Below are 24,136 nucleotides of genomic sequence, written 5' to 3' on the forward strand. Positions count from 1 at the left end.
GTCAGCCGTCGGGTTGGTGTGTCAGAGCCTTTACTCCCTAGTAGGTAGATTAATGGGCAGCACAGCAGTGTGAAGCTAGGTTTATGGTCGCCATGGTGTTCCAGGCGCGTGAGGTGCGGGTGCCATACAATATCACCACGTCTGTTGTTTCCAGTGCAAAGGCTCCTCGTCATGCACCTCTGACTTTTTGTAACTTCCGTTTTGACATGGTTGGCTGGGAAGACTGGCCGAGCAGGTTCACCTGTACAAACATCTGTGTGATTCTTTATGTAAAGACCACAGGGAGTCAAACAGCCATAAATATGTGTAAGAGAGAGCCACCACACTGGGAAAAGAAGAAACATTTTGCTGGAGAGTGTGAAAACACATGAGACATCGCTTCGTCAAAGCTAAAAATGGCCCTTATTGAAAGAGTGTCTGTAACATCGAGAGTCATTTCCACTTGGAGATAGGCGACAGTAAGGTTATTAATTACACAAATGTAATGTTTGACAGTACGTAGGTGTTTATCATGTATACTACTGTTGCCAGGCAGCCTGCTTTCCTTTACTTTTGCTCTCTTCTTCTTTACCATTTCTGCTTATTCACAGATTTTTACAAAATTGTATTTTGTTGTTTACTGAAGCATTACAAACACATTAGAAAGGGTATTACTCTTGACGTTGGAGCTTGCACAACAGCAAACCTCTTCAAGGTAATTGTATACACTGGGCTTTTTGAATGGTGTGTGATTGCCTCCTCTGTGGATATACATGGTTCCTGCAGCAGGGTACAATCCTAATATAATGGATTGTATTAACAGTGGATGGCTAGCACTGCTGAACACGACAGGTGCTGCCTTAATTAGAGGTGGGTGCCTGTTTTTTTTTTTTCTCTTGCAAAACCCCATTTGGCTCTTTAGAACTGATGCATTGTATATATTTTATTTACATTCTGGATTTAAAGCAAAGAAAAATGTGTTTTTCTAAAAATGTAAAGAGCATCAATAGATTGTAGTTTAAATTTAAAGGACACTCACAGGCCCATTACTGCTGCTGTCTATCTGTTTAATTGTCCTCAGGATCATTTCTAATTGCTGCACAGAGAACAACCCCTTTTGGGAGGTATGGTTAATCAAGCAAGCATTCCTAAAATACATTATTTATAAACATGATGAATGGAAGAATGATTTAAAGCACCATGCATTCAGATTGAAACATTCGTAGATAAGAGTTTGGCTTTCTATTCTTTATTTTCTGTAAATCAAATAAAGCTAGTGCTGTTCCTGCTTGTGACGGGCGAGTCCAGCCTGCAAAACAGATTTTTGCCCTCTCTCTCTCTCTCTCTCTCTCTCTCTCTCTCTCTCTCTCTCTCTCTCTCTCTCTCTCTCTCTCTCTGGTTCTCATATGTGTTTATGATGTGGAATTCAAAGCGGCTGCAAATGTATTTTTTATCTGGCACACATTTGTGCTGAGCGTCCTGCCCACCGCTTCTATGCAAAGTGGGTTGATGGAGAATAGTAATGACTTTGGCCTTATGGGACTCTAAATGAGTGAAGTTCAAACACAGCTTGCACATCACAGCACCTGTCAATCAAACCGGGCCAGGTCTGCAAGCAGAGGGAGCCAAAGAGAGAGAGAGTGTGTGTGTGTGTGTGTGTGTGTGTGTGTGTGTGTGTGTGTGTGTGAGAGAGAGAGAGCCAGGTTGGGGGGGCATGGGGTGTGTAGTTGGAGTGATGGAAGGATCAAAGCACCCAGGCTTGGTGCAGTGCAGAACAGGCTATGCTCCTCTGCATACCTCCCCCTTTATCAGCTCTTAAATCCAGAGATATGAACTCTGGAAACCGGGCTTCGCTATCAAATCACACACACAAAATAGATTTTAAAATAACACTACCCATGCTGTTGCTTAACACTAAATGTAATGTGATATGTGTTTAGATGTTCGTAGAAAACCATGTGTTAAAGATGTGCTGATGGCAACAACGGTCTCATTTTTCGACACCTCTTAAACACATTTGGGTGTGTGTTTGCTGAAGGACAGCGCTGCATTACTGGGCCTCATCTTTTACACTGCAATAGAGCTCTGTTACAGTGCAAGCAAGCAACGCTGCTGGGAACTAGCATATTTTTAAACATAATACATGTTAATTATGAGCTCATTCTGTTTGCAGATAAAGGTTAACTGCTGATCCTCTTTTTGTCAAAGGGTATAACTGCCATCAGCGATGTATCCTCGGTGCTAACAGTCACTTTGTTTAGTACATGAGAGAGAAAGAGCATATTAGAAAAATGTAATTGATGCCAAGGACTAAGGAGACAGATATGTGTGCTTGTGTTTTGTGTTATTTTTTAGATTACTACCCATAACTGTTCATAGGATAAGGAACACATATAATATGCCTTTAACAAAAAGCTGTAATACAATATGATGCAGGAAAAGTTTTTTTATGATCATTTTTATTTTGATGTAAAATTGCTCCAGATTATAAAAGAACTGAAAATTGTATAAGATAACTTAATGCTGTGCACAGTGATGCTCACACTTATAAAAGAGTAAAGTGGCTCATATCCAGCTGACCTGAATTTGCCCCTTGATAGCCATGATGACGTGTAGTACAATTAGTTCCAAGGATTTGGACAAAAAAATTTCAGCCGGTTCCTGCATATTAAAAAAAAATGGGTCACTTCTATTTTTCATGTTTGTGTTGACTTGATGCATCCTTTTTTTTTTCTTTATAACTTTTTGGTTTACAGATTAAAGTCAGTTGGAAGTTAGATTGTCTTATCATTAACATTGTGTTTAGCCAGGTAACAACCAGTGAGAATAATATTATAATCAATATACACATAGATTTTTCAAAACTACTAATATCGACCATAACCATAAGAAGAACAATGGCTCAACTCTTAAGTTCTGTTGAAAAATGAAATGATGTGGGGGGGATAACAGATACTGATAATGCAAGTTTGAGGTTCTGTGACAGCAGGCAGCCCTTCCTACAATTACGTTATACAGATGTATTCAGGGAACTGGGTATAAGCTTTGTTGAAAGAAAAGCAGAATCCAAGTAGTTTTCCATGGAAAATATTATTCATCAGCCAATTACTCCTACTTTAATATGAGGTCTGGGCAACAGATGATATAGCCAGCGATACAATTCAGCTCAGATGAAACAAGCAGGGTCTCATTACTCATTAGTTTCAACAGATGTTTTATGTAATTGGATTAACTTCATGGTTTCACAAAAATGTCTTTACTATTTGTGTAAATTGTGTAGATCTTATTTTTTAAATTAAAACCTAAACATTACCATGAAGTCAGAGGTATTTGCAAACCTGTGAGTTTGGTTTTTATTGGAAATAAAGCTGCGGAGTAGTAAATCTGTTAGTGCTGAGAGAATTGTCAGAGCTGCTCTACCAAGAAATGAGTCGAACATGCTCTATAAATGTCTCAAATGTTGCCTGTTTGTGTGTGTTTAGGTTTGATGGAAACTTCAATACCAACGTATCCAAGACCATCTGCTGTGACAGACTTTCCCCCAACGTCAACAGCCGAGCTTTTAACCCTGGACGGGACCTCAACTCAGGTTTGACGCATGCACGCACACACACACACACACGAGGCAAGAATTTGCTCACATACAAACTGAGTTGGTTTAACAACTGAAACATGGACACACAAAGCTTCTTTTTCATGAATATTTACCACCACCATCAATTCCAAGTATTCATTTTGGCTTGAAATTTTACATTTGCATTCGCATGAACTGGGGTAGACGCTCCATATTCATGCGCCATCTTGAAATACGTTAGCCGGTAAGGGACGTACAGAACATACTGCTCCGCGTTTCACGTTTTCGCTGTCACATGATAAACTCACAGGTGCTGCTAATGGGTATCGTCGCTTCCCGGCCCTTTTGCCTCTAGTTTGAAGAAGGAAACATGGAGGACCACACGTATTCAAAATCCAAATTTCAGGAACAGGAGTCTTCTTCCTCGCCCAGAAAAAGAAAAAGGATATTGAAAAGAGCAAGAGACCGGCTTTTTGAAGCGTGAAGGCTACCGTAGCTGTAATACGTACTTTGAACTGCGCGGTGCGAGAGAGTTGATTGCGATATATGATCTCAACGCTAGATGCGAGAAATTCCTACACATTGGACCTACCATTTAAACTTCAGAATCCTTTTCTTTTTTTACTATGAATAATTTAACAGACATTGCCATGGCAACCAGTTTTAATTAAAAAGTTGTATTATCTTTTCTATTCTTCTTATCTTCTGAAATGTTCAAAGAAGAGGACATTGATCTGATGTGGAAATAATTAGCTGTGCGTGTCTAAAGAGATGTTTTCACACTCTCTCCTGTGTTCCCTCACTCACTTTCTTCTCTTTCCCTCTCTGGCTCTTCTCTGTTTTTTCCTCCCGTTTGATTTTAAAATGATTTTTACAGCCTGAGATATAATGCACTTTGTTTGACTTTGAACTCTGTCTGCTATTGTATTCAGGCAGTGTATGTTGTTACCATCTTGTTGTTAAGGGCTTTGTCAGCTTTGTCCTCACTTTACCTCAAATGGAAATTGCATCAGTTGTCACAAAAATGAGGCGTATTCATGTCATCATAGTACATACATGTAACCTCAACATCGTCATAGGAGAGAGAGCAATGCCCTGCTCCCACATTACTTTTATTGAAGTCTCAGATTGCATAAGCCCATTGCAGAATATTACTATGTAAAACCCACGTCTGCACCACATATGTCGATCTACATTTGATTAGGAAGAAAATGGACCAAATTGACTAAAGACCAGGCAAAGGCCAACTTTCCCCTGCTGGTTTTACTGTTCTGATGCCATCGCTTGGTTAGCAGTGTGTTCCCTCTGCTTCCAGAGAAGAAATATCAAGCTGTATTACATGGGTTCGGGACACATACAGTACGGGCTGAATTTCCCGGAATATTGAACTCCCTTTCTCTGTGTCTTTTAAACTTCCAGTGTCAGTCCAGCACACATTGTAAAATAAAATTACTGCCAGTTCCCTCCAGGAATTGGTGATTGTATGATCGCAAGAATTAAAGGAAGTTCTACTGATCCCTGCTTTAACCAGTCACAAGCAAATAAAAATCCAGCTTCAAACTCCACCTTTCCTTTTAACTACATAGACAAGGGCTGTGTTTCCCTATGGCAAGTTCTCCAATTTATGTCACCAAAACCTAAACGGAACCATTTGGTTTGCAGAGCTTGTGGACAGCACTATATTGCATAGCATGAATTCAGTGTTAAAACATGTTTTTGCCTGGCTAGCTTACTTACTGCAATATATTGTAAAATAACACAAAATTGTTGCAGATTTTAGCTCAGGGTTTTAAAAAGAATTGCTGCAAATTGAATTATTCTGGGCGCAATAATCCTAAAATAAATCCTGGATGGACTGCTTAAAGACATTCGTATGATTCAAATCGCACGCACTCTTTTCGGACGTCCGAAACAGGGTGGCTGCACCTTCGTGTATGGCCATTCAAAACAGATCAGCACTTTTTCCTTTTAGATGTGTTGTTGACACTGGATACAAACTAGTTTATTTAAAGCATACTGAACTTTTTACTCCTCCATTTAACCCTGGATATTGCACTTGCCCCCCTCTTCCTCCCCTCTTTACAGGAAACTTCCAGCATCATTTGTTCTTCTTCTGCAGCCCCTCTCCTATGTTTTTTTTTCCAGACATCCCAGCCTGCTTCTCTCTCTGCAAACCATTCATAATGACTGCCATTCATAACACGTCACCATCGGCTGGGTGTTATTTTCCTTGCAAGCCTGTCACGGCGAGTTCAAGTTACCCCTCTCCTCTCCCTGTCCCTCACACTCAGCCCTCCTTGACCCCCACGTTCCCAGCGTATTCATTCTCTCCCATTTGTCTCAGCCCAGTCTAAACAAGCAGCTACGGAGGGGAAGGAGGAGCGGGTGAGAGAGGGAGGGATAATTGAGGGGGAGAGAATGATGAATGAAGGGGATGAAAGGAGGGGTGAGAGCTGATTGAAATGGAGTAATTACATCAAGACTGTATTGTATTTGTTCCATTTCTCTCCTCTCATCTTCCCGATTACTTTTTTTGGGGGGAAACAGGAGAGAGATAGTTGATGTGGGGGGCATCAATAGTGGTACCAGCAGGTTGGGCTGAAAAGACAAGTAGATGGAAGATGACTGGTGGTCGAGTGCTGTTTGATTAGAGGACTAGTTTGATCCATCTTCTTTCTTCCGTCCATTTTTATCTCTTTGCAGCCTTCCTTTCGTCATGTGCAATTTCATCCATATGGGTGCTCAGTGGCCTTGTCATGCTGCAAAGCCTTGCCTTCATTTGCATCAGGTTAACAGAACCTTAAAGTGCTCATAGTATGCTTGTTGGCCTTTCCCCTTAACCTTTGTGTTATATATCTTTTTGTGCACATTATAGGTTTACAAAGTGAAAAAGTCCAAAGTCCACCCCAAAGGGACTTACCATCTCCAACAGAAAACACTGTTCACAAACTGCTCCAAACAGCTCTATTGTAGTCCAGCCTTTACTTCCTTGACGAACGTGCGTCACTTTGTAACACACGTTACAATGCTCGCCTAGCTGCTAGCGTGGCAGTCCCTCATACTCTGCAACTGACAAGCTAGCAGTACTTACTGCGCATGTGCGACTCCCAACAAAGATGGAACAGAAGTGAGATGTCTCACTCTGTAGCTAAAACAAAGAGCTCAACACACAGGGTGAAAAGAGGAGCTGCAGCAATGTGCAGTATAACAAATATATGGTGTTTTCTGAAAATTAAACCATGTAAACCTATTCTGGTATAACCTCTAAATACAATTATGAACCTGAAAATGAACATAATATGAGCACTTTAAAGTGAAATCAAATGAATTACAGCATACTACTAATGTTGTAAATGTTTCGTGCAGGGCCAGATTTTCACTGAGAAGAGTGAAAATGTAGCACCACACACTGCATGCAGATGCTCACTATATATATTTTTTTAATTTTTAGTTTTTTTTTCGTTTATAAGCAAAGCCACACTAACGACAGGACTCTATGGATGATGAGGTTGAATGGTGTGTTGCCCGGGCTTTCGGTCCACTACTAAGACCAATGCATGACCAAGACCAGAGTGTATTAAGACCAAGACAAGGCCAAGACTTTGAGGGATTGAAACTAGGGCTGGGTACCGAATTCAATACTTTTTAGGCACTGACCGAATTGCCTCTAAAGTATCGAGTATCAGAAAAATGCCTCGTTATTCAATATCCAGTTTTAATACCTAAGGAGTAAATCTCATCAGCGTCAGTGAGCCAATCAGCACGCAGCATGCTTCTACCAAGATCTAATAATGTTTGTGATTGGCTGTCTAATGTTACAGTAGAGACACGCAGGAAAAACTCTACCTTACACAGAGACGGCTCATGTACTAGGAGCTGAAAACTAAGTAAAAAGAGCTGTGCCGTGATGTGTAATGTTGTCATTTCTTTATGTTTTAGAAAATTGGTATTGAAAAAGTATTGTTAAGGAACCGGTATTGAAGATTTTTGAACGATACCCAGCCCTAGTTGAGACCAAGTCTAGACCAAGACCAATCTCAAGTACAACAACACTGGTCCAGACTCTATGTTGACGAAATGTCTGTACAACTCTAGTGCTCCCGTCACTTTGTATGTAGCGCCATTGTCAGGTCCAAATTTTAAATTTGTCCAATACTTGTACTACACGTGTGTGTGTGTGTGTGTCTGTGTGTGTGTGTGTGTGTGTGTGTGTGTGTGCTTGTTTTACTATATTCGTGGGGTCCAAAAACTGGGAAATACAGTATACTTAGGTAGGCATTTAGTTGTGATGGTTAAAGTTAGGGTAAGGGGCTAGGGAATGCATTATGTCAATGACGGGTCCCCACAAAGATAGTGAAACAAACGTGTGTGTGTGTGTGTGTGTGTGTGTGTGTGTGTGTGTCAAAGCAGGTCATTACAAACCGTCAGCAGTATTACGGTTGTAGAAAATGGGTGTTATTTGGATCATATTTCTTGGCTTGCCCATCTGTTTCTGGGAAGATCTAAACACTGGTGGCAGAGTGGAGCAGTGTAGTCTGACAGATGTATACAGGGCCCTTCATCCACTGTCAACACAACTGAGTGTTTCCTGTTTATATGAGCCTCAGAGATGGATTGAATGACTGGGCAAGGATGATGTATGATGGGCGACCAGGGTGTCTCAAAAAAGCATAGTTCTTTTGCCAAATGCGTGTAGCCAGAGGTGCTTTTTGGTGCTGTTTATAATGTTTGGCAGTTGGACGGTTGTTTCGGATGTTAGTATTAGTTGAAATTGAAAATTTGACGAATGATTTTCCACCCCTGCCTGAAAAAATAATTCTTTGGATCATAATATTGCTGGGAGGTTGGAAAAGGTCAAAACAGGTTCTCGTTAGCAGGTGATTAATTGTGATCACAAGCCAAGAACCACATTTTGAAACTATTTAGACCCAGCTGTTATGAATGAATAGTGGTTAGCATGTCAGGCAAAAAATGTAGACCTAATTAATACGATATTTGAATTCCTACCCGTCTGTGGAAACCTCCACCCGAATCATAACAAATAGTCAGCTAAATGTACAGCTGCTAATGACCTTCAGAAACCACGATGAATATTTATTAGTAGTAAGAAATTAAACCTTGTAATACCTGGCTAAATCAAACCAAACTTTCTCTTAGAACATGTTATATTGGACTGAATATTATTATATATTAATTTCTAGCCAAAAACAAGTAGGAGTCTTGTGGATATTTGGGTTTAAGCAAAGACATAAAACAGAAGTGTATGTGAAATGGCAGTTTGTTCCATAGCCTTATATCTACAGTTTCTTGACTATCTGCTATTTGATTTGCATCCGGACAAGATCTGTGCTAGATTGTTAATCTATATTTATAGAATTAGTTGATTTGCTATACACTGTTTGAGGATTTGCCATGGCTGATCTGCATATCTGTACTAATAAGAAATATATTGGTTTCTCTCTAACTCCCTCCTCCCCCATCTCTTTGTGAAAGGCAGTTTTGTGTTGCGATGAGCGGAAAGGAAGTTGCTGGCTTTGTGATGGGATCTCTGGGAAGATACTGTTGACTCTGTCACCCAGTAAAGCAAATCTGTCCGTCTGTTAGTGTTGAGCAAATACTCAGGCTCAGTGTCTCTGCAGAGGTTGTAGTCAAGGCTGTTATTTCAGCTCGCCCTGCAGTCACAGTTATAACACAGATCGAGTTCCGGTGTTCACATGAAAAAAATGTATCGTATACTTTCCAAGTAGTTGAACAATTCAGACTTCTGGTGTGAATGGGAAAACATTTACATGTGTATACTTTAATGTCCAGTCTGAAACGGGTTATTTAACTGCTCGTCGTGCCTGAATAGGCAGGTTTGCATTGATCTGAATTAGGTGTGAAAAGGCCAATAACAGAAAACAATGCACAGCTGTTTATCAGAGGTAAAGTAGACATGTTCCAGGCGTTTGTGTGTACCTGAGTTAAAAGCAGGCTCCTTCAATATGAGCCAGGCCTCGCAGAATCTATCACTGCACAATGCATGCTGGTTACATTTCTGTCTGATTTGATCCCGATTTGCTCTGACATCATCTCATGTAAACATATACAACAATAACCTCACAAGATCAAGGCAGTCGCAGTTTCTGGAGCCAGGTTGCACAGTTGCTATCCACCGACTACAAAACATCAGAGCATGACGGAAAATGGCTCTCCCCTGATCAAAGAGCTGATTGGTTTAGATATTGGATTAAAAACACGATGGTCTGTTGCTAGCTAGTTTACAGCTAATGCCTGTCAATGCAGTACAATGGCAGTTTGGGGTGAATAAACACAAACAGTCAAATTCACTTTGCTGTCTTGTGTGAATACACCTTGAGCATTCAACATAATACTGGGATTTTAACTAAAGAGGTCCAAGATTATGTCCAGGAATTCACATATCATAATGTGCAATATAATATTCTCAAATGTATATTTAAGTCAAAGTAAGTGAAGTCAAATTTATTTGTAATGTCAAGTCTTGCATACAATGTTTCAAAGGACTTTACAGATCCAAAACGGCACAAATTTCCAACACAGTAATCATGAAAACTATGACAATTAGCATGATAAATGAACCCGAGAAGTGTGTTTTTTGTATAAATCTTGTCTTGTGAGTGGTTTCTCTCACCCACTCTGATTCACACAGGAATCACAGTTAACCTCTAAACTTGAAAGGGCTCCCTCTTGAAAGAGGTAAAAGGTTAAAACTAAACAAAGAGAAAGTACCAAACTCCTTACTTACTCACATGTTTTACCTTGCCTATCGCACTTTGTTTTTCCTTACTTGATCTTTCTCCTCCGTTTGTTTTTCCCTTATCCCCTTTAACCTTTTCTCTTTTATAACAAGTTTGCTGTTCTTCCTCTCTCTACAGTTTTGGCAGACAACCTGAAGTCCAACCCAGGGATAAAGTGGCAGTACTTCAGCTCAGAGGAAGGCATCTTTACAGTCTTCCCTGCCCACAAGTTCCAGTGCAAGGGAAGTTACGAGCACCGCAGCAGGTACAGATTAACCTCTACTTTTGAGTAATGTTTATTTTATTGTCAAGCTCAAAGGTACCAGCAAACACACAATTTGTCATCAGATATTAATAACTAGGGCTGGGTACCGAACTCTGTACTTTTTAGGGTACAGCAGATCTTTTATGTCGGTACTACTGTGTACAGATTTGCATTAAATCAGTCGTTGCCAAATTTCGATACCTGAGCAAGCGCAACCTTCTCCTGCATGTTTGACTGAGAGAGGGGCTCAGATCCGACACACACCCATGCAGAGCTGTGGTGTGGACGGAGCGAGACTACGTCGCCTCTGCAGCTTGTTCAAGTCACAGTGAGTCACGGCAATGCAGATAAAGCGGTCACAAGTGTGGTTACACTTTTCAAAACTACACTCAGACAGCGTTTGCTTGAATATAATATAATGGCGAGCCGAAAGAGGTCGCTGTTAGGTTACACTTCCTATGAGGCTATGCCCTGGTGACAGACTGACAGGCTGGAGGTTGTAGGGCAGGGGTCTCAAACTCGCGGCCCGGGGGCCAATTGAGGCCCGCGGGATGATATTTTGTGGCCCCCCGCTACTTGACATCAAAGTTTAGTTTCTGTTGTTCTGAAACGCACCTTTTTGCTGAGTCGTTGCGTGTGCCGCTATTGCCACGCTTTTATTTTATTTTTTCACTTACGGGCTACCATAGCTAGTCTACCAACGGTTGTCAAGCTAGCCAACCGTGAAGTACCTGGGGAAGGATCAACGTTAGTCACTTGGTTGAAACGTGTTCCTGGGTGACGGAAAATATATGCCTTCACCCAGTTCCAGTCATGTCTCTCTCAAAACGTGCCGTGAAGAGAGAGGTTGGTGACGAGCACAGGCAATTTCAGTGAAAGTGGGAGACTTTTTTTCTATCGAGCACAGGGGCACCCCTGTATGTCTCATATGCACAGAGAAAGTTGTGGTGTACAAGGAATATAACATCAGACATCATTACTCAACTAGACATGCTGAGGAGTATACAAAATACCAGGGAGATGAGAGAAAGAACCGGGTCGCCAATCTTAAAAAATGTCTATTGAGGCAACAAGATTTATTTAAGAAAGCAAACAAAGAATACTTTTGTTGAATACTTGATGCGGCCCAGCCTGACCCACACTCTACCTCGAGCGGCCCCCAGGTAAATTGAGTTTGAGACCCCTGTTGTAGGGCAAGGCAAGGCAACTTTATTTCTATAGCACACTTTAGCAACAAGGCAATTCAAAGTGCTTTACATAAAACATTAAAGAGCAATTAAAAGCAGTCATGAAAGAGATAGAAAATAAAAACTAATAAGATAAATGTATTAAGATACAAATACAACAATCAAAGTTACAATGCAGTGTAAGAAATGAGTAATTATTTGATGTACTAGGTTGTAGGGACAGGTTTGGGAGGGGAGAGGAAGGTATGGAGGGGGCTTATTTTGTTGAAAATTGAGAGGTTTGGACTTGTTTTTTTTTCACTGAAAGAAATGTTATTGTTATTACACAGAGAGTAAAGTATCATAAATGGTACCGTTGGGTACCGGCACCAAATTTCAGGTACTGGTTATCATTTGAACAGTTTTATTAATCACTTGGTAAAGTATCAGAACAGGCTGACGTCAAAAACCACATCAACTTGTGCCTGCCCTTATTCCCCTAACCCTCCCCTCCAACTCCTCTTTGTTAGTTGCTGTGGGGTGGCCCAGAGGGCATGTTGATGGCATGCCGCCCTTACACACCCTGATTACACATGCCCTTGGCAGGAATGTGGCTCTGTACCACTAAAGCCTGTTGGAATTTCACACCTCCAGTGTTGTGGTTTTTTTTGCGGCCGCGGCCTAAAGCCGTCTCTTTCTCCCTCGTCCTTTCTTTCAATATTCTTTTGTCTCTCTCTTGCTTTCTGGTGCATTTTTGCATTGGCTCTCACTTTTTTTTTATCATGTGTTTTGGATTTTTTTTTCTTCTTTCTGGCTGTTCAAGTCAGTGAGCTGGCATACAGCCATGAGAGAAATGATGTTGCTTGCTTCAAGTGTGAATGAGGCTTTGTGAGTACATCACTCCCCTTCTCCACCCTGTGTTAGTGTCTCCTTGTCCAGCAGACCACACACACACACACACACACACACACACACACACACACACACACACACAATAAAATAATAGATTTAGACTTACTTGTATACCAACAGTAGGCAAACAGTTAGCACATAGTCCGCTTTTGTGAATCAAATGTGAATTATTTTTAACGCTGACGGTCCATAATGAAGTCATGTTTATTTCTTTTTTTTTTTTTTGGGGGGGGGGGGGGTGGGGGACGGGGGGGATTTCCTTACTTTAGCAGGAAGTTTATTATGTTAAGTTTTTTTTTTTTTTGTCAATCCTACAAGGCCTAAAAATATGCTGAAATCTAATTTACTAATTCAGAAACACATAAGCATTAACTTGAAAAGTGAAATTCCTTTTATAACTTTTGAAGTTTGAAGGTTTCCCATATAGTTGTAGCATAAAATGTTGAACCTCAACCAAAAATAGTTTGGTAGATAATAGTAAATGGAAGGAGATCTCTAATTAAAAACTGTAGCTGAGTGCAGACTGGACAAGAAAAGAAAACTCTGACATGATGTTTAGTTAGCAGATATGTGAGACAGTTGCAGAGTCACACTTACTCCAGAAAACATAGAAACATAGAAACCATTAACATTTTATTATCACTGTACAAATGCTGTTATAGTATGTGTTAATATCGTCTTGAATTGTATTCCTGTGTAGTTAATGTTTGTGTGTATTCCCGCAGGCCTGTGTATGTGTCTGCGGTGCGTCCCCAGTCCAAACATATCGTGGTGATGGTGGACCACGGAGCGTCTGTTACTGACACCCAGCTTCAGATCGCCAGAGACTCGGCACTGGTCATCCTCAACGCTGTAGATGAACATGACAAGGTCAGTAAAAAAGGAATATCCTTCTCTCTCTTACCTTGCTTTGTTAAGAAGAATGCACGGTTAAGTGCAAGTTTGGAGAGCATCACATATGCTTAAATGCTTTGGAAAATAAAAAAGAAACACAATCATTTTTCAGTGTTATTCCAAGTAATTAACATATAACAAATATGGATATTGCCACAACAAAATTGTACACATTTATGAATTTGTGTGTGTGTGTGTGTGTGTGTGTGTGTGTGTGTGTGTGTAATGGATGGGGTTAGGGTTTTGATTGCATAGCTTTGTTGGGAAGGGGTGGGGGGGGGGACTGGTTTTAGGATGTGGGAACGATTGAGCCCATGATAATTTTATTGATGCAACTTTGCACATATGTATTATTGTAAATTAGTTGTGAATGTGTTTGTAAAATTGTATATTCTGATGTTTTGTACTTCACTTGCTTTACTTACCTGCTCCAGGGACTACGGGTGGAAAACAGCAATTGTGCTACAACCTGGTGCAATGCATCTCTCCTTGTTATACAAGATTCATGTTTAACTGTGCATTGTCCCTGTTTAAATAAAATTACTTTATATTAAATAACATTTTTATTTGTTCTCATTATCACTCCTTTCCAGATCTCTATTTTGTCAGTGGCAGAGATGGTTCGCTCCTGTTCTCTGGACCAGTGCTATAAGAGTCTGCTCTCTCCGGCCACCAGTGAGACCAAAAGGAAGATGAGCACCTTCATCTCCAACATCAAGGCGTCTGATGGAGCCACACTGCACGCAGCCGGCTTCCAGAAGGCCTTCCAGCTGCTCCGAAACACCAGCAGTCTCTGCAAACAGAGTAAGAAATTGTGGCGAAGCAGCGTATTAGGAACGTGCACAGTTGTCTGTGCGCTGCCTCAGAGATCAATTCCAGCTCTTGTGCATCCGTTTCATTGGAATATTTTACAACATAATCAACTCTCTTGCCATTTCATTTGATATTACTTGACATGAGTGTTGTGTGTGTTTCTGTCTTCCATCAGCCACAGACATGGTGATCATCTACCTGTCGTCTGGCATCACATCTCGAGAGTCGTCGGAGCAGGAGAAGAGAGCGACGCTCACTGTGGTCAGAGAGGAGAACCGACACCTCAACAACTCGGTCATGATCCTCACATACGCTCTCATGAACGGTAGGTCACTCGAATTTACACATTTAAAAACACATTTTTTCCACGTGTCTGCAAAAAGTCAAATCTTTTAGAGATAAAGCGCAAAACAAATCTATTTACTATTCTCCACATTCATTTAGATTTTGCTATTTTCTTGTTTTGCACATTTAGCATCTGCATCTAGAGCTTCATTCTTGTTTTGCTCTACTGGGAGCTGTTTCTGTGTGTTAGATATCCATTCTCTATATTCTTGGTCACAATGTGTTCAAGAGAAAACTGAAGGTCAGAGAGGTGCTCAGGAACCTCAAAGGCCTTTTTTTTTCCTGTGTGTGTGTGTGTGTGTGTGTGTGTGTGTGTGTGTGTGTGTTGTGTTGTGTTGTGTTGTGTTGGTGTGGTGTGTATGCTTCCTTTTCCTCTTTTATTGTCCTTGTCCATCCATCTGCCTCTTCTAATTCCCACCTTCCTCTGCAACACACACGCACCCCCCTCCCCACACACGCACACACCTCTGCTGCACATGCATTAGTCCACCATTAATACAAATCGCTTTTGCATCTGAGAATGGAAATTAGGTACATCTAAGAGAGGAGAGAGTGAGACTTCAAAGGGTGTGCTGCTCACTCTGTGTATGACTGTCAGAGGACCTTGGCTGTTTAAAGAGCTTCATGATGAAAAGGATGCAGAAATCTATCGTCCTGAGTTTATTAGCATTGCATATCCAAAAAAACATTTGTTTTGTTGCTGAGGCTATTGCATACAGCTGAAAGGCCCACTGTGGGGGTGTGTGTGTCTTATTTCCTGCATCCCCTGCCAAATGTGAAGTGCTGATTGTTTAAGGAGATCAGCAGTCCCTTCGCTGTATAATGCACTGTGTGTGTGTGTGTGTGTGTCTGTGTCTGTGTGTGTGTGTGTGTGTGTGTGTGTGGGGAGTCTGCACCAAAACTGTGTATAGAAGTCTGAATAACGTCCTGAATAAAGTGTCAGCTAGAGTATGGATAGTTTCTACCCTGCAGGTGGATCATTATCTGCGTATTACTCACTGTATTTTGCAGATAGCTGTATGTGTTTTTTGATTTATCAAATAAATGTAGTCTGTAAAATGTCAGAACATACTGAAAAAGCCCCGTCACAATTTCCCAGAGCACAAATGCATGTATTCAAATGATTTTATATGACATACAGATGACAGAAGATATTAGGTTCAAAAAAACTTTGAAAATCCTCGCTTTAGAGAAGGCTGAACAACAAATCTATTGTTGGCTGTTGATTTAGTTTAGAATTTTCCATTCAACTAGCTGAATAAACGTTTCATTCTAGTTGCGATTTTCTGATTAAGCCTGTTCATGAGTAAGTGGTTGATGACGGACTGATTACCGTGAATACTGATGCTCACTGTTGTAGGGAGAGATGACGAAAGCACAGACAGACCGTGCAAGGTTCAAGATAATCACCACAAAAAATTGTTATTCAGCTTTTTTTTTGGTAAATTATATAAATATCTGCTGAACCGGGTTCAAGTTTCCAAAAAATGCCTTTGTGTATGTTTATATGTTCTTTAGGCCTCAAAGATACATATACTGCATTTTAGTGAGAATCATAACTGTGTTTGCTACAAGAAAACTTCACAGGGTGTCTTTTAATATGTGTATAGTTACCTGAAAATTCCAACATTAAGAATAAAATAAGAAATATTCTACCTATCCTAGAAAGAAGAGTAGGATTGGAGAAAGTTAACAAAAGCCTGTGCTGTCAGCAAACTCTCTCCTTTGTGTTTGTTTGACATTGCCACCCGTGACAACATTGCCTCCGGTCAGTCGCCCAGTGTGATGATCAGCAGAGCCTTGGCATTAATAAGGGATTCTGCTGTAATCCAGTCAATGATTGGATACTGGCAGACAGTCTGTGCTCTATCCTTCCCAATAGGTTGTGGGATGCCAAATGTTGCAGGGGACAGCTGAAGGGGCCGGCCATGGTTATTCATTCTCCTCTATATGACTTTGAGGCTTGGAAAGATTGAATTTGAACTGTGCATTAACTACTCAGCTGCATATTTTCTTTAAAGTGATGAGGGATTTTTTTCATGTCATGATCCATGAGCTTCACAGACGACAATTGTTGTTTGGCAGATGCCCAGGATTGTACAAAAGATGCTTATAGAGATCAGGACGCAGGTTTCACAAGTCAGGGCCTGCATGTGTGAAATATCTCTGCTGCTGATGCCAAATAAATACAGTATGACTTGTGAAACCTTGATTAATGATCCCGTTTAATGCAAGCCTCTTGCTGCTTAACCACGTGGGGTTAATTGTTCTCTACATACACTCCTTATTTCAAAGATTCTTGATGAATTCAGACGATGTTTGGTGGCAGGAGTGTGATTTCTTTTTTCCAACTCTTTTACAGCTAGAGGGAAAGGGGAACAGTGGGTTGCCTTTTATATTAGGAATTTGAGTCATGCGTTCTTTAGTGAAGAGCGGTTTATTCTTTTTACCTCCTTTCAACCATTCCCTCCTCTTTTCATTTGCACAGTTACCCTGGTTAGTAAGCGTTCTGCCATTCCGCAAAATTTAACGCTTTCTCCTTATCCCACACTCATTATGTATCCCATTCCCTCCTCCTTCAGAGGGAGTAACGGGCCTCAAGGAGCTGGCCTTCTTGAGGGATCTCGCAGAGCAGAATTCGGTGAAATACGGCGTCGACCGAACTTCCAACCGAGACCGCTTATCTGTGGCATCCTCGTCCGGATCAGCCGGAGCTTCCATGATGCCAGTGGTGAAGGGAAGTATGATGGTTCTAAACCAGCTGAGCAACCTGGAGACGACAGTGGGCCGCTTCTACATTAACCTGCCCAATCGCATGATCGACCTGGCCCGCTTCAGCCTCCCCTACACTGACCCCATGGGAGACGGTGAGTGGTTTAGACAGATACTGTAGCCTGGAATAATATTGAATGACATTTGAATCGTTGGTCTGATAGCAAAGGATCTCATCCTGAACAAGTTTAGATCCGTTTAATAAAATTGAACCAAAAGAACATAAATTAATATGAATTGCAATTACAAACAATTTGAACGAATATTCAGAAAATATGTTTAGTTGCTCTCTTGCTCTCTTGCCAAGAGTCAGATGAGAAGATCGACACCATATCTGTAACACGAAGCTAGAGCCAGCAGACGATTAGCATAGCTTAGCATAAAGACTGGAAACAGTGAGCAGCTGGCCTGGATCTGTCTAAAGGTAAAAATCTAGCCTACCAGTTACATGCTGGAACTATTTTGTGACTGGGCCTGTGACCTGCCAGGGGAGACGATTTAAACGTGATATAATTAAGATTTGGATGTGCTGGTAGGCTTATTTTTTTTTTACCTTTGGACAGGCTGTTTCCCCCTGCTTCCAGTCTTTATACTAAGCTAAGCTAATTGCCTGTTGGCTCTAGGGTTCATATTTATTGTACAGACACTTGAGTGAGTTGTATTGATCTCCTCATCCAACTCTCGGCAAGAAAGTGAAGAAGTATGTTTCCCTCAAATGTCAAATTATTTCTTTAATAAATACTTTTACTGAAAGCAAAACCGTTAAATTTGTATTCTGCACAGAAAGGATTGAAAGCACACAATGAGCTCAAAAAGAGATGATCTTAGTGTATTAAACTAACACGAGGTGTTGAATGAACTTTACTTAGATTCTTGTTCTTCTGTCTCCAGGGTTTATAATGACCGTGAGCCGGCCGTGTTATTTCGGTAACCTGCTCCTGGGCGTGGTCGGGGTGGATGTGAACCTGGCCTACATCCTGGAGGATGTCACCTACTACCAAGACTCACTGGCGTCTTACACGTTCCTCATCGACAACAAAGGTCAGTCACACAGAGACAGGCGAGGTGGTAGAAATCGATCTACCGCAGTGCAGGAAACAGGGCCTTTTCTAACCTGTGTTCAGCCACATGAACAGCAGTGTTTGTAACCAAATAAGGCTTTAAATCTTGACAGCCTGTTCTTTAAATAAAGGTTTCTCCATGTGCAGAAGAAATCCGTAACACATTGTGTGTTGCTTAGACTTGTCAGTCTGTAACAAAACAAGCAACAATCAGGAAAGATCTATCGCTGGTCAGACAGACTCCAGTGGTCTGCAAAACATGTCTGTGCCTATTCATGGTATCAATCTTTATTAGCTTTAGAGAAACACTCCAAATTGTTGGAAGAGAGTATATTTGGGTGTTTTTGTTTCACATACAAGTGGAATTGCATGTTATTTTGTCTGTTTCAACTTCTTCCACAGCCATTATCCCTTATTAGACTTAATTGACATCTTCATGGCAGCACTGGCACTTCTTTGGCATTTCATTCTCTGTTTAGCCATGCCTCAGTGCGTTGCCACACTGCAGGGCGGTAGTGCTCATGTCCGGTTTTGGTTTGTTTTGGCCTCAGCTGAGGGGGTCTTGACTAAACCACTGGTGCTGTACAGCAGGTAAGTTGTGCTCTGTAGGCCTACAGAGCAGGGACATTAATGCTAAATGGCGCTGTAGCTGCAGATTGATTCCCCTTACGTATACTTAGTAATTTTGGCTGAAATAATGTCCTCCTGCTAAGCTATAGTATAGATAGTATTAAAAACTAAAGATGAAAACTAGGTGTTAAAAATGAAAACTGAAATAAAATTTTAAAAAAGTTTGAAAAGAGAAGAATTAGCTCGGAGCTCTGCCCACTTTTTAGACCCTTGCACATAACTCTCAGCTTTTAAATATGCCACCCCTAATAAAACACTGCAAATGACCCTAACGAAACTGAATATTCACCAGACTTGAAGTTGTTGAAATGTTGAGTTAGACAGCAGGGAGGGAAGGTATATCTAATATGACTAGCAACGAACACCACAATACCCAGGCTTGATTTGTGTTTAGTATTAGAGCCCTGGGCAGTAGGGCAATGCTCCCCATGCTAAAAGCAGGAACAAGATGAGGTTGAAATGAAAGGTTGCATTAGTTTGGGTGGAGCTCAGAAGAGGGAGCAGTGAAGGGCAGGTGGAAGACGTGTAGCGGAGAGGGAAAATATTTAGGAGGGAGGTGAGGTATAGTTGAGCAAATCAACAGACATCCACCTGGATGGCTTAAATAAGTGTTTAGCATCGTAATTTTTCACTTTTAAACCTAATTATTGCAAGTGAATTTTTGCAGCTGTGTGGATCTCTGCCACTCTGTGCGAGTCTCTTTTTTCCCCTCTAAAATGTTTGTTATTGTAATAAATATGCCATCAAATTATAGCTTATTACTGCACCATGCTTATTAGTGCAGCAACTCTGTAAACATTGACAAACGAGTCCCATTAAAGTTATTTAGCTGACATTCAAATCGTCTGCTGGCAATTAGAGTGTAGGTAAATACAATTAAGTAAATACACAGCTGACAAGAGGCTTCTGGACCTGGAACTGAAAATAGCAGGTGAGTAAATTGGAAAGCTTTTTGCATGGGAGGCATTTATCTTTTTGAGTGTATGTTGATCAGAATTAAGCCTATACCTAAACTGGATTATGTATAGATTTATGTCTACTTTATATCAACGCTCTGGCCCTATGCACGTGTCCATGCCGTATGAAGACAGAGATGCCTTGTCTAATAAAGCAAATGGATTCTCCTTAAAGAGTGTGAGAAACCACACAAACCAACACACTCTTTTTCAGAGTGTATTAGAACTGTGTAGAAAAAACACAGTCCTGTTTGTTTACTTCTTTCGCAACAGATGGGCTTTCAATACAGTATCTTGAGGGCTTTTTTGGCACTCCCAAAATGATTCGTGCTGCTGTTAAGAGCTGTGTTTTTCACAGCAGTGCACTCCCTAGCACCAGCAGAGTACTGTTTGCAACTGCTCTTGTTTAGAACTGATGCTGTGGTCTTTCTCAGTGCAATTTAAGATTTTGGGTAGAGAGCAGTGTTAGAATAAGCAACGTTGTGACAAAAAAACGAAAATTAGTATTTCTACACTCCAAAATAGTTGACAGGCAGGAGGTTTATGTTTTCCTAACTCTGTAATGTGTTATCTTTCCTTAATGCTCAGGCTTTTGCAAATATGGTTTGATAAGGAAGCGACTGTAGCATGGCTAGACTAGAGATGTAGTACTACAATACACTCTTAAATATATTGTTTTTACTGGTCTTCTAAAGAAATAGGTTTGACTAACTTTGGAGCAGTTACTGCACATTCAGTTAATATGTGGAAACCAATTTGCCAGAATAGATGTATGGCACATAAAGTGTTATTTAAGCTACTCATTGGTTTTAATATGTCATTACATTATTGGTGGCAAAACAAGGATTGCCCAGTCTTTCTGGCATTTTTAATGAATTGGGCCTCAGAAATAGAATACATTTAAAATGACTTTCAAATTGCCAAGCAGCATCTTTTTTGATGTACCTACACCTATATCTATATGCGGCAATGCGCACCTACGGTATCTTGTGCCCTGGAATCAACCCTTGTCACTTAATTTCTTGTTGCATTTTTAATGATTGTCTCTTACCTGTATAAGAAATTACAAGACAAACTGAGTAGAGCTGTATGATCTGTTGCTGTATAAAATGTTGAATTAAAAGACTAAGATTTGTTAACTGGCAGAGTGTATGGAATAATGTTAACTAGTAATGATGATAGCATGAGTTATTGTGCATTATGACTACTAATGACAGTGAATTGTTTGACAGTGACCACAACATTCCCTGCTGGTCCCTAAAAGTTGTTTTAATGTTTGTGCAGATCCAGTTTTTCTTAATTGGTCTGTGTATGTTGTTGTTTTTTCTTTAGTATGTATAAGCACTAACAAATGATGTCGTTTGATTTCCCAGGTTACACCCTGATGCATCCGTCACTGACACGGCCCTACTTGATGACCGAGCCTCCCCTTCACACTGACATTATCCACTACGAGAATATCCCAGGATTCCCTGTTGTCCGGCAGAACATCCTCAGGTAAGACAGAATGAGGAACACTTGAATAAAAAGTCGACTTCAGCCTAAAAAAAACACATATTTTATGTATATTTGTTGTTGTTTAATGATGTGTATTTTTTTGCAGCCTCCCTCTGGGCAGTCAGGTCATTTCTGTCCCAGTCAACTCATCTCTGTCGTGGCACACCAACCGACTCCGGGACAACAACAAAGAAGTATACAACGTCAGCTACGCCTGGAAACTGGTAGGTGTCCGTACAGACCTAGTAGAGACTGTAGAAACATCTGACACGTGTTCACTGGTGACATTAAACTTCACAGTCCAGCAATTTGCCTCTCAGCCTAGATCGAACAATTGACTTTCTGCTCACTATTTTACACCCACAAATAAGCAAACGTGCATGCACTTAAATGCGATGTAAAATGAGAAGAATTACATACATACTTAAGTTCTTATATAGTGCAAGTAGTATTGTGTTTTTCTAAAGTTTCCCCAAAGAGAAAATAGGTGCTACAAAGAGGAGTTGATGCTACAGCAGGATACAATATTTTGTTTCCAGAGTAAATTAACATATGTGAAGATGGAAATTATTTTTAGTTTCCTCATTTGAATGCCGAGTAAATGTGAGCAAAGTATTGTTTTTGAAGCAGAACAAGCACTCAGCAAAGACAAATGATGATGTTTGGCTCTGTGCCAGTGAGCCATTGTCGTGGTGGGATAATAATCTCATGTAGTTTCTCTCTACCTCTTCCATCTCTGTCTATAGCTCTTTATCATTACTGTACCACTGTCTAAAAGCAGTGTAGAGATTTATGCTCCTAGCCTTTATGTCTCCACCAAACTTCCGTCTCCTTAAATTAGTTGGTGTAATAAAAACCAAGTGCTCCCACACCCAGAAACCGTTTGTCTCTTGAATCCTCTTTTCCTCTCCGGCTTAGAGGTGTCATGTTTTAGGAACAAATGGCAACAGAACAGCAATAACATCACACCATATTGAGTCTTTTTGCTTTCTGACATTTAGATTTTTGGCAGGAGCAGAAGTATCACGCTTGATTTAGGCATTTCACTTTAAGCGTTTAAAAAAAAAAAAAAAAAGCTTTTGACATTTAGTTTTTTTCACACAGGCACTAGAGTTCAAACACGTCATCATTTGCCATGAGTTTGGCCGCTGTCTCTGTTTTTTAAAATTAACTTTCTAGAGCCAGAAAAATGGTAAATTGGCCCAGAAAGAAAAATCGAGAAGAGTCTGTTGTTTCCCACACGATTCTGTCTTTTTGTAGGACAAATACTGTCTAGTGAAATCCTTTACGAATGTGTTACCATGTTTTTGTGCTTGTGACCAGAATTTAGACAAAATTGTGTCTTTAAAAATGAGAAGCTGAGGTCATTTTTCTCCTATTTATTCTTGAGTTATCAGAAGCTCTTGGGTCTGCCTAAAAACTGTTTACTGTTTGTTTGACAGTTTGCATGATTTAACAACAAAGTCTCAGAATGTGGGGCCAACTAGCCCTGCATGGTTTATTTAGAATCAGTGGGGTGAAAGCAGAGGTTAAGCCAGACACTTGTATCTTCTCTGGAAAGATGCCTGCGGCCCATGAAATACTGGCTGTGAAGGCTGACACTAAACACTGAAAAAGAGCTGATAGTATTACAGGGAGTGTATGTAATGTCACAGTTTTGCTGGCTTCTAGTTTGTACAGAGTATGAAGAAGTGGAGATGCACTGGACTTCCATCAACTCCCAGTATTTTATTCACAGGCTCACACTTGCCACTAAAGGCAAATGTATTACATTATGTGGTACATTAGTTTAAAGCTATAGTGCGTAGATTCTGTCGCTCCCATGAGGAATTCTAAGTAATGACAACAAAACTGTTGGCGCGTCCACATGATACAAGCCTTACGTGACTGCGCACCACCCCCACTCCTGTCTTTTATCTTCTAGGTTCAGGACACGTCTTTCATCCTGTGCATCGTCTACGTGCAGCCGGAGATCCCAGTGAAGCATCTGAAGAACCTGAACACAGCTCCCAGCTCCAAGCTACTGTACCATCGTCTAGACCTGCTGGGTCAGCCCAGCTCCTGCCTGCACTTCAAGCAGCTTTCCACAGTTGGTAAGAAAACAGCACTGGACTAATGTATAATAACTTGGGAGTAATAAGTGAGTCTACAAACTTTATTTTTATCCATAGTCAGCTCAAAAACACAGATTAGCACCTCTGACGGTCCCTTTCCTCCCCTTTCTGTCTCTTTCCCAGAGTCCCCCACTGTGATGTTGGCAGCCGGTAGTTTCTCCTCTCCCTACGAGCACCTCAGTCAGCCAGAAACAAAGCGCATGGTGGAGCACTACACCGCCTACCTGAGTGACAACACCAGGCTCATAGCCAACCCAGGCCTCAAGGTAATCACGCATGGGAACACAGATACGACTCACGGCTATGACCAGCCTGTGGGCGCGCACAGGGTTAATGTTGTTTACCTGACAAACAAATGGCACACATCCAGCCCTGCGGTCAGGTTACAGGCATGTACACA

At 40.9% G+C, this 24,136-nt stretch overlaps 1 protein-coding gene across 2 annotated transcripts in view; it reads left to right on the forward strand.

Moving 5' to 3' along the window:
* cachd1 (cache domain containing 1) overlaps window positions 1–24,136 on the forward strand; it is a 102,786-nt gene that overhangs the window by 53,761 nt on the left and 24,889 nt on the right. For both annotated transcript variants that reach the window (XR_004898695.1, XM_031283816.2), the window contains exons 4-14: window positions 3,462–3,568; window positions 10,450–10,576; window positions 13,380–13,524; window positions 14,142–14,352; window positions 14,537–14,686; window positions 17,289–17,573; window positions 18,370–18,519; window positions 21,499–21,622; window positions 21,729–21,846; window positions 23,547–23,715; window positions 23,860–24,002. Coding sequence is in view for 1 of the 2 variants with exons in the window: in XM_031283816.2 (XP_031139676.1) it covers window positions 3,462–3,568; window positions 10,450–10,576; window positions 13,380–13,524; window positions 14,142–14,352; window positions 14,537–14,686; window positions 17,289–17,573; window positions 18,370–18,519; window positions 21,499–21,622; window positions 21,729–21,846; window positions 23,547–23,715; window positions 23,860–24,002 (1,729 nt within the window). In the remaining variant the exon portion in view is untranslated. The remainder of the gene's footprint in view (window positions 1–3,461; window positions 3,569–10,449; window positions 10,577–13,379; window positions 13,525–14,141; window positions 14,353–14,536; window positions 14,687–17,288; window positions 17,574–18,369; window positions 18,520–21,498; window positions 21,623–21,728; window positions 21,847–23,546; window positions 23,716–23,859; window positions 24,003–24,136) is intronic.

The sequence above is a fragment of the Sander lucioperca genome, chromosome 11 (assembly GCF_008315115.2).
Source record: "Sander lucioperca isolate FBNREF2018 chromosome 11, SLUC_FBN_1.2, whole genome shotgun sequence".
Lineage (NCBI taxonomy): Eukaryota > Metazoa > Chordata > Actinopteri > Perciformes > Percidae > Sander > Sander lucioperca.